This window comes from Camelina sativa, chromosome 12 (genome assembly GCF_000633955.1).
Source record: "Camelina sativa cultivar DH55 chromosome 12, Cs, whole genome shotgun sequence".
NCBI classification, from domain to species: domain Eukaryota; kingdom Viridiplantae; phylum Streptophyta; class Magnoliopsida; order Brassicales; family Brassicaceae; genus Camelina; species Camelina sativa.
Genome location: NC_025696.1, coordinates 16986627 through 16996912, shown reverse-complemented (window position 1 = coordinate 16996912; position 10286 = coordinate 16986627). Strand labels below are relative to the sequence as shown.

Here is a 10286-nt window from a genome sequence, read left to right as displayed (position 1 = left end):
GGGAAATATTTTCGATTTTGGCGGGAAAAAAAATTTTGGCGGGAAAAAAAATTTTGGCGGGAAATTTTTTTGGCGGGAAAATATTTTCGATTTTGATGACTGTACATTCTTGCTGTCACTCAAAAAGGGTAATTTGGTCATTTTGTATATAAAGAGGGGTAATTTTAAAAATGGTCAACATAAAGGGGTATTTTTAAAAAGAGATATGAAAAAGGGGCATTTTTGAGAATGCCCCAAAATAAAATTATAACTGAAAATAAAATAAATTATGCATTAATCATATTTTACCACTCAATTCTATTCAAACACAATAAATTACTATTGTAACTCCATAGTTCTAAATGTAACTTCCATCATTTCTTATCATATAAATAAGCATTCTCTCAATCTATCATTCTCTCATATTGACATTCTTTTACTATCTCATTTTCACATTCTCTCATTCTCTTCTACAATACCTCAAATCATTTTTCTTTTTTTTTGTTATTTTTGATTTCTTATTTTTGTTGTATGGGTTTTAAAAAAAAAATGAAATATCATTGTAAATTGTTAATGCTAAATTTTAATTTTAGAGACTACATGATATATATTTTACATTGTTTTTATTTTAAAAGATTTATCTCCTTTATCTAATTTGGATTATTATCTTATAAGTAATCATTCTCTCTTCCTCTCCCACCAATATCAAATGTTGTTATATCTCATATGTGTTGTAAGAGTTTGATTCTATATTTTAATTTAGAAAGTATTATATATATATAGATATTACATTGTTCTATTTTTTAAAGATTCATCTCCATTATCTAATTTGGATTACCATCTTATAGTAAACATTCTCTCCTCCTCTCCTACCAATATCAAATGTTGTTATATCTCATATGTGTTGTAACTTGTAAGAGTTTGATTCTATATTTTAATGTAGAAAGTATTATATATATTTAACATTGTTTTCAATTTTTATTTTATTTATATAAAAATATTTCTTTTACATTTCTTGCCTTTCTAATCTATTCATATTTTATTTTTAAATTTGCATAGTTAAATTTTAATTCACATATGTTGGTTTTAACAAAACAATCAACTTTATTTGAGAATTAGATGTTCCTATTCATTTTTAAACGATCAATGTGTAACATATAAGCATTTTGTCTTGCAATCACAAGTTCCATTTCCATTGCTTAACTCCATGGTTAAACTATAATATATGTTGTCCTATTTGTAGGAATAACAACATACTTATTTAATTTATTTAAAAGAGCAGATGATTAAACGAAATAAACATTTCTCCAAATTTTATAATTCAATCAGTGAGTGTACTTATTACTTTGAAAAACTTTTACATTGAAGTTCATAAAATCATATAAGAAAACTAAAATACTATATCACTTCAAATTTGGAAGGAAACACTTGGTATTCCTTTTTAAAAAAGTCAAGACACATATAAAAATTTATTAATATTTAACTCACTTTAAAGACATTAAAGGTCATTTAACTCAAAAATAACTTCTATCCAATAATTTCATACATTCCTCCCACAAAAAAATATATATATATATATATATATGTTCAAGATTGTATTTAAATATTACATAATTTTTTAGTTAGCTAAATTTATAGTCACATATATACAATATATATACATAAGAATTTATATTCCTTATTAACACCATAATTCGACCCATTATTTGCTTAACTCAATATTGGTTTCAAAGCCAACTAAAGAAAAACAGAAACGATCTTATTGATATTAGACCAAAACATGGGCATACAAACATAATCACTTACACGGAAGATATTTTTAAAAAATAACTTATTATTGCAACATCAACGTATGAAGGGTTTACATAAGCAGTTAATTAGAAAATATATAATACAATAAATGTATTGTAAACAATATCAGTCAATGATAAGATTGAATCCTCAAAAGCAAGAAACAACATCTTCATAATTCATAAAAAGTAAACGCCACAATTATACACATCTGAACGAAATGGTATAAACATATAGTGTATAAATAAAAGTGACGGCAAAGCCCGTATATGCCTAATTAAAACGAAATAATACAAAAGAGAAAACGAAAAAGACCAAAAAAAATAAGAAAGTGCCAACTACACCACAACCCACGCGTTGCATGGGGAAGCACCTAGTTATACAAAAAAAATAAGAGCTAAACTTAATTCATATTTAACATTGATTGGTTATTTTAGAAACCGAAAAAAGAATAATCATATATATAATCTGAAAATGAGTAAAGTATTAAAATCAAATTCCATTGAATGTATTGAATAATTATTTTACAGTTTTTATTATGCTCAATTGGAATTACTTCAAAAACTATAGAGTTATTTTCAACTTTTACTCGATAATAGAAAGATTCTAAGGTCTAGTTTATTTTATTTTTATTTGTTTGCTCTATTCAGATATGGTAGAATTGTTATGGGTAAAAACAAATTACATATAAATATTCCAATGGACCAATGTTCCTGTTATAAAGAAACAAACTAGTATAAAACAAAGAAGGTTTATTATATGATTGAGGAATTGGGAAATATTCTTGTAAACATGATACGTTTACCTCAAAGACGAGTACTGTTTCTATAGGTATGTATCTTCATAACTCTCTCTTGATTTTGTTGTTCAGTTTCAAAGAAAAAAGAAATCTTCAACTTTGCTTTTCTAGCTATATATAAATATATATGACGAATTAAGTTTGTGCATGATCTTGAAATTTTATATTTATTTGGAATTTATCTATATGGGATTATCTCTCCCAAGTCGATACTAGTTCAAACATTCACATAAATCTCAGACGAGCTTACATATAAAAATCATCATCACTCAACAGCCGTACCAGCTGTCACGGCGGAGAACGTGATCGGAAATTTCGGCTGTTTATTAGGGAAAAACAAACCAAAGTTCTTTTCAATCTCAGGACTCTTCTGATTCTCATCAAACATAGCAAACAAGTACGTCTCAACTCCTCTTCCAGGTCTCTTCGGCGTTCCTCTGTTCTCTCTCACTCGGGCCGCAAGATTCGTGTAATAAGCTCGCGCGTTGTCGAAGCTCGCCGCGTTTCCTCCATTCGAAGGCCATCCGCTCTCGGACACGACCACGGGAAGAGATCCACCCCCTGATCGTTCGACAGCGGAGTAAACGACGTCAAGCAATGCGTCGAAGAGGTTTTGGTAGCCGCGAGAGCCGTCCCATACGACAACGGAAGGAGAAGTGAAGAGAGCGTAAGAGAGAGAGATGTCACGTGGATTGTCTACGTAGCTGAAGTAAGGATAGATGTTGGCTAGTAACGCTGAATTTGTACTCGTTAGAAACCTACGTAAGAGGAAATAATTATTCAAACAAGCATGAACTAAGAACTTCTTAGTAAGAAGTAAGAACCTATTAAAATATATATATATATATATATATATATATATATTTATCAAATAAAACTCTTAAGAAAAATATTTGTAAATAACATGTTGTAAAATAAAATAGTCTGGCATAATGGGTGATTTGATGGCCAAAGCTACCAGAAATCCAATATAAATAGTATTTCGAGCGTGACATGATATATATAGGATTTGATTATTAAGAGTTTAGGTAATTTCGCATATTTGAACTTTTTTTCATTTCTCAGAATCGCTTTAAGTGAAAAAGACAAAAGTATATGTAATGTTTTTATACAAGTGATACCATATCTATTTTAGTTCAGCTATTTTGTAGTGAATATTTGAATTAACTCGTTACACGGTTATAAAGTTATTTGGTTTGTTTGTTATAAAACCATTAGACTAAAAAAGCTAAAAAAGACTTGGTTTGGTTACTGTTCTAGTCTTCTAGACTTCGAGAGTCGACGCCACAGAAAAAGGAAGTATAATAATTAAAGGAATTGTCGAAGAAGAGTTAAGTGATAATAATTACCCGATGACGGGATCCGTATACCACCTAACGTCACCACGAAACTCTCCGGAGGAAGGAGGAAAAGAGTTTCCAATCAAGGTCATATCAACGGCCGTTGAAACTTTAATACGATCTTGAAGATTCGCACCTCTTAGAGCATCGTAAACGTTACGCATGGCAGGGAGCACAAGATCTCCGCCGTTCCCGGGAGAGACCTCGTTACCGACCGCGATGTACTTGAAGCTAACGGCGGGGTAAAAGTTAAGCACGTTGTTTTGGACCCACGACTTAGCGGAAGAAGGGTTAGTGAGTGAACGGAGATCGGAGTTTGGAACGCCGACGATGACTTCGATGCCGGTGTTTTTAAGAGCGTTTAAAGCGGCTTGGTTTGGGTCGTAAAGTCTAACACGTCTGATGTTTTTTTCTCTGAAGAGAGCGATTGTGTCTGGTTTTGAAGGTAGGTTGTTCCCCATCATTCCATAGCATACACCTACTGGTTCTCCACCTGGTTTCATCACAAAACGTAATTAAGGTTAATTAGGTTTATAATCTTTAAGTAAAAATGAGAATAGATCATGTGGGATTTAAGATAGAGACATGTTGGAGTGAGGATGGTTGTGAAGAGAGCAATAAGGAGAAATAATGGGGTCATTTGTGACATCTTGAACCAGTGTTGTACGCGTTTTGTCTAATTAGATTTGTTCATTATATACTAATTAACATTGGTACGTACGTTAAGTTCTTTTATTTATTTAAAAATATGGATGCGTATAGGTTGTGTCATATACGTAGAAGTGTGTGACAAATATCTTTGTTTATTAATTCAAATTGTATATGAGTCATTAGTCAGGTCAAGTAATTGAGTACATAATGTTAGCTTGAGTGCAAGGCTGCAAGCATATGGTCAATATAACAATCTATGCAAAAAAGAAGATCTTATCAAAAAATTGGGTAGAGAAATGTCTCTTTCTAACTCGAGAAATTAAGACATTGCTTATATTTTCTAAACATTGACAAAATCAAACTAGCTATATATATTTTGTAATTTTTTGACTCTATGTCTACATCAATGTTTATAATGAATGACGAGAAACATTACTCGATTACACAACGGACAGATCAAATTCGTAAAACAACTTCAATCACAAAATATAACATTTGATATTTTGCTTTTACGTGTAAACAAATTCTAACTAGTGAGATTTAGATAATCTCCTAATCAGTGTCATTGAATCAAAGCAAGTATAATTCCACTCATGAGTTTCGTAACTGATTATTTGACTTTGTGGTGGACCAAGTTGGCTATTTTAGCTACCGTATGTTTTTTTTTCATATGATGATTACAAAAGAAATAATAGAAACTTCAAACTAAGATAATGTTATCACTTAAATGGTTGATATTATACTTGAAAGCAGCCCTAGGAGACTCCTCCATATGATAAACCTAATCATCAGATCGTGAAGTATATACCATCATTCCTTTGAACATAAAACTTCAAATTAAAGTATTGACTAAGTAAACATGTACAGCATTATTGATAATTATTTTCTTCAGAAGATTAAATTAATCAACTAACTATAAATAATATCACACGTTATTGCAAAGTTAGAGCAGCCGGCGGCTTATACTAACTAGAAGCTACTACTAATCTCTCTGACGATTTCAAGTTTCCACGTATCCATGGTCATGGATAACGACGAACTTTGGGATCGGACCCCCAAGATACGTACCAATAGATTTATAATTAGACCCAATTAAAAACTGAAATGATCACAAAAGACCCTGAAAGTTCAAGAACCCGAGAACATTCCTCAACAATATTCATGTTTGTACACATAAAACTCCAAATTGGATTGCATCAAACTCATAACGAGGAACTCTCAGATACACGTTAATCAGTTGAAAAAAATGTAATCTTCCATAGTTCCTATTCTCTCCAACGGTGACTACAATTCGGGTTGCAGCAAACGAAAAACAGCGTCATTCCTTCCTCGCCTCTAGCCGTGGCCTGCAAATTCAATGATAGACACAAGCTATTTAATAAACCGAATGGCCAGATGTTGAGTGTAGCAGTAGCATAACCAAATATGATAAGCAAGAGAAAGTGATCTCTTTTGATCTTTAAGTTAGATCAGAAAAAAGTATTGAATGATGAAGAAATAACGATTAAGCTTTCAAGTTTAATGATTCACCTGGAAGAAGACAGCTTCCCCGTGTTGACACTTGGCACAACGCACTGCCTTGGTACGTGGAAGAGTAGGGTCGGAAGCAACGTCGGATAGGATCTGAGTTTGTTCACTTACAGAGTGATGAACCTCGTTTCTGTAGACACAGTTGTTATCCGCTGCTTCCTGCAAAGCCAAATGCTCAAAAAGAATATAAATTTCAAGATCTTGTAAAATCATACCAACAGGACAGTAAATCCAGGCATCCAGCTAACAATAAGTTTGATAGCTAATTTGGTTAGCATGTCCAGTACTAAGCTTAAGATGGCATTACATATGGGATATCATAAGTTTCAGAAGCTAACAAAGGCTTAATGATTGGATGAACAAACAGAACACAAAAGACTCAGAAATAGTAAGAAGTTCCACAACAAGAAATGCTTGTGCACCCAATGGCCATTGTTGAAACTCAAAACGCTTTTAGAAACAGTAAGAAGTTGGATAACTAGTTGTCTAAACGCTTTTAGAGTTTGCATTTGTTCAGAAAGGTCTCAAGGAAATCTATACTGATAAGCATTATCTTTACCAATCAGGTTAATGATATAAACAGACAATGACAATGAGCTGAATTGCGGATCTAAACTCCTTAAATTCTTACATTCGACTCTTAGCCACCGTATAAAGAGACTACAAAGAGTAAACATACAAAGCTTAAATAAATCTCTACATGTGAACAACTTCAAAGTTAGTTTCTCAGCCCTGGCTTAGTTACAAGACGATTCAACACCACATTGTGTCAGTAAAACACTAAGGAACCCTAATTTTAACAAAGGCAACATAATAAAACCCAAGTTTTTTTTGTACCTGGTGATCACAATTACGGCAAGCGTAGAGTAGAATCGACTGCTCCTTATCTTCCTTGGGATAGAGAATGTTGTTACTGCAATATTTCCCAATACACAAATATCAAAGTAGAGCACACAAAAATTGGAACTTTAATCGAATTTGACAACATAAGCAAAACCCCAAACAAACAAAAAAAACTAAAACTTTCGATGAAATTTCAGAAATTTATGGACTTATACGAACTGGGTGCGATACAGAATTCAAGATGAACTAAGAGATTAGTATAAAAGAAGACGAACAGATTCGTTTTTTACCAACAAAAAAACAAAGGGAACAGATTCGTACCATTCGCGACAAAATTTCATAGTACTCATCTTCGCAGAATCGTTCTTTAGCTAACGAGTTTTTAAATGCTTCTTGATTTCTCACTCTCCTCAGCTAAGTGTCTTTGGCGGGATCAATCGTTCACTCGGGACATTAGAGAAACAGGTCAAGCTCTAGTAAAAAAGACTGTGTAGTGGCAATTGTATGTAATTTCACAAACTTTTTCGGGCATCTACCTAAAGCCAATGGGCCGACCGACGGCCCATATAGATTGTACCGGTAAAACAAATAAATAGAGAAATACGAAGAGGACAAGACGAAATAAATTTTGACACTTTCTTCATTGAAGTGTAATGTACTTTTTTTCTTCTTTCTTTACTGACATGAACAACCACATGCATATCCCCCATGCACCTTATATCATCATTCTCTAATTATTTCGTCCATATAATTACTTTTTATGAAATTAATATATCACAACAACAGTATATTAGGATACAACAGTGGATACATCCATTAACATAACTTGAGTTGCTAGAATGCTAGTACACTATTACAAGCTTTGGATTGTCAAACGAAGAAAGTTAAACCCTTTTTCAACTAAACTGCAGACTAGACTTCTGATTCTTTTCAGATTAAACTTAAACTTGAGAGCTGATTTAACCAAAAAGTGACTAAGATATCAGCATAAGGCTAACCTAAACCTTAAAAAGTTATTAATCACCTGCAAGAAGACAAAGCAGGATCCAAAAGTGTTTTTCTTTTTCCTACCTCATTCACATTCAGGTTCCAACTATTGAATTGGTCTCTCATTTTCAAGTTTTAACTACTCTTGACTCTACAGTGTTCACCGACACATCTCTCTCTCTGTCTAGTAGCAGCAACATGGTTTCTTTGTGTTTTTTTTTTCCTCTTCATTCATTACAGTTTACAACTCTTTGGTTCCTCCTTTTTTTTTTGTTGTTGTATTTTTAACAAGTAATAAACAAACAAAAAGACAAATAAAAATGAAGAAAAGAGACCCACCTTTTGCAAATTTGGTTTCAGTTTTATCTTACGGCTTTTATCTACTATAGACTATATTGAAATAAAAACAACAATAACCTCCCAAAAAAAAAAAAGTTGAAGGCTTTTTATCAAGTAATGCATTAATTGTCTTCATACATGATGATCATAGATTAATGTATTATGCGAATCTGTAATCCTATATCATAACATCACAGTTAATTTGTATTTGTTTTATATACATACATTATTAATTGACGTATATATGAATAAATTTGACGAGGACAAAATATGTAATTGGTTTGTTGAAGTGCACATGCAGATGCAGTCATGCAGTTACACATATAACATATATACAATATATGTACGTGTTATGTATGTGTTTCTATAAATATGGACACACATTCACTAGCTTTTTTAAATTAGTACCAACTCCATTGAATAATAAAACTTAGAAGACATTGGAGAGATCATCATTTAACAACAATAATGAAGAAGCTCTTTAACTTGTTCCTTATGCTTTTCGCTGCAATGCCAATTCTCTCACTCTCCGAGTCTAATCCAACCAACTTCAGCGAGACTTGCGAAGACGGAAGTGGAGAACCCGGTTCTAGCTTCGGTATAGGGTTTGATTTGGTTCTTGATTTTGGTTTGTACCGGAATAGCTGCCCTGAAGCAGAGTCTATCGTCTACTCGTGGGTCCAAACAGCGGTGTTACAAGATCCAAGAATGGCAGCTTCTCTTCTCCGTCTTCATTTTCATGACTGTTTTGTTAATGCAAGTCTTATCTCATCTTTATTTCGGTTGTCTTTTATATACCATTGAACCGGAAAAGTATTAGTTATGCCGGTTAAAAAGTGACAACTCCAAATTAATTGGTACCGGTTAAGCAGAGCAGGCGAACGAACCCGTGTGTGTTTTTTTTTGACTAATAACATATTGTATTGCAGGGATGTGATGCTTCGGTGTTGTTGGATGACACAGAAGGACTAGTCGGTGAAAAAACGGCGCCTCCTAATCTAAAGTCTCTCCGAGGGTTCGAAGTGATCGATTCTATAAAGTCTGATCTTGAATCTGTATGTCCAGAGACAGTCTCATGCGCAGACATTCTTGCCATGGCCGCTAGAGATTCAGTCGTTGTGGTACCCATCTTCAGCCTTTACTAATCATACTCTTATAAACCGGATCGTTGAACTCCATTAAAATCGTCTTGGTTGATGACTTTTAAATTGGGATTTTGAAGTCGGGTGGACCAAGCTGGGAGGTGGAAGTAGGAAGAAAAGACAGTAGAACAGCGAGCAAACAGGCAGCAACAACTGGCTTACCCTCACCAAACTCAACCGTACCAACTCTCATCTCTGTCTTCCAAAAGCTCGGCCTTTCGCAAACCGACATGGTTGCTCTTTCCGGTATACATTCTTCAATACTCTTCTTTCTCTTAACCTAGACCAACCGTTTTGGAAGAAACCCAAGGTAATGAGACTTTACCATGCATAATGTAAACCAGGTGGACATACATTGGGAAAGGCACGTTGCACTTCGTTTACAGCTCGATTGCTGCCGCTACAAACTGGAGTGCCGGCTAACCACGGAGATAACCTTGACTTCCTCGAGTCACTACAACAGTTGTGCTCAACCGTTGACCCCTCTGTAGCTATCACTCAGCTTGACTTGGTGACGCCATCAACATTTGACAACCAGTACTATGTTAACCTCCTCTCAGGTGAGGGGTTGCTTCCATCAGACCAAGCTTTGGCGGTTCAGGACCCAGGAACGAGGGCAATAGTTGAAACTTACGCAGCGGATCAGTCGGTTTTCTTTGAGGATTTTAAGAATGCTATGGTTAAAATGGGAGGGATTACTGGTGGTAGTAATAGCGAGATTAGGAGGAATTGTAGAATGATTAACTAAAAATAAATGGATTGAACCAATGTATATCCAAGTCCAGACTTATTGATATCTATATAAAAATTTAATGAAGATTACATAGGACTCTGGTTTTACAAAATTTATGGAAGGAACGAACACATGGATGAACAATCAAGTTC

The 10286-nt window shown here is 33.7% G+C and overlaps 3 protein-coding genes across 3 annotated transcripts; 1 reads left to right on the top strand and 2 right to left on the bottom strand.

Annotated features, from left to right (window-relative positions):
- Positions 2718 to 4603, bottom strand: LOC104731993 (probable glucan endo-1,3-beta-glucosidase At4g16260). Its single transcript, XM_010451516.2, has 3 exons — positions 4495 to 4603; positions 3919 to 4402; positions 2718 to 3327 (listed from the first exon to the last, which is right to left on the bottom strand). The coding sequence occupies exons 1-3, from the start codon at positions 4556 to 4558 to the stop codon at positions 2835 to 2837; spliced, it is 1041 nt and encodes a 346-aa protein (XP_010449818.1). The 5' UTR covers positions 4559 to 4603; the 3' UTR covers positions 2718 to 2834.
- LOC104731992 (DNA-directed RNA polymerases II, IV and V subunit 9B) lies at positions 5653 to 7410 on the bottom strand. Its single transcript, XM_010451515.2, has 4 exons — positions 7255 to 7410; positions 6928 to 7003; positions 6091 to 6249; positions 5653 to 5906 (listed from the first exon to the last, which is right to left on the bottom strand). Exons 1-4 carry the CDS (start codon positions 7281 to 7283, stop codon positions 5826 to 5828), a joined length of 345 nt encoding a protein of 114 aa, XP_010449817.1. The 5' UTR covers positions 7284 to 7410; the 3' UTR covers positions 5653 to 5825.
- Positions 8681 to 10227, top strand: LOC104731991 (peroxidase 40). The gene is made up of 4 exons (XM_010451514.2): positions 8681 to 9015; positions 9189 to 9380; positions 9482 to 9647; positions 9746 to 10227. Exons 1-4 carry the CDS (start codon positions 8728 to 8730, stop codon positions 10147 to 10149), a joined length of 1050 nt encoding a protein of 349 aa, XP_010449816.1. The 5' UTR covers positions 8681 to 8727; the 3' UTR covers positions 10150 to 10227.

Excerpts from the sequence above, each read along its gene's own strand:
- LOC104731993 (XM_010451516.2), bottom strand. The coding sequence starts at position 4,558 with ATGTCACAAATGACCCCATTATTTCTCCTTATTGCTCTCTTCACAACC. Across the intron at positions 4,403-4,494 it reads AACCATCCTCACTCCAACAT|GTGGAGAACCAGTAGGTGTA; the intron begins GTCTCTATCTTA and ends TGATGAAACCAG. Across the intron at positions 3,328-3,918 it reads TATACGGATCCCGTCATCGG|GTTTCTAACGAGTACAAATT; the intron begins GTAATTATTATC and ends CCTCTTACGTAG.
- LOC104731991 (XM_010451514.2), top strand. The coding sequence starts at position 8,728 with ATGAAGAAGCTCTTTAACTTGTTCCTTATGCTTTTCGCTGCAATGCCA. Across the intron at positions 9,016-9,188 it reads TTCATGACTGTTTTGTTAAT|GGATGTGATGCTTCGGTGTT; the intron begins GCAAGTCTTATC and ends ATTGTATTGCAG. Across the intron at positions 9,648-9,745 it reads CGACATGGTTGCTCTTTCCG|GTGGACATACATTGGGAAAG; the intron begins GTATACATTCTT and ends AATGTAAACCAG.
- LOC104731992 (XM_010451515.2), bottom strand. The coding sequence starts at position 7,283 with ATGAGTACTATGAAATTTTGTCGCGAATG. Across the intron at positions 7,004-7,254 it reads ATGAAATTTTGTCGCGAATG|TAACAACATTCTCTATCCCA; the intron begins GTACGAATCTGT and ends GAAATATTGCAG. Across the intron at positions 5,907-6,090 it reads GGGAAGCTGTCTTCTTCCAG|GCCACGGCTAGAGGCGAGGA; the intron begins GTGAATCATTAA and ends TTGAATTTGCAG.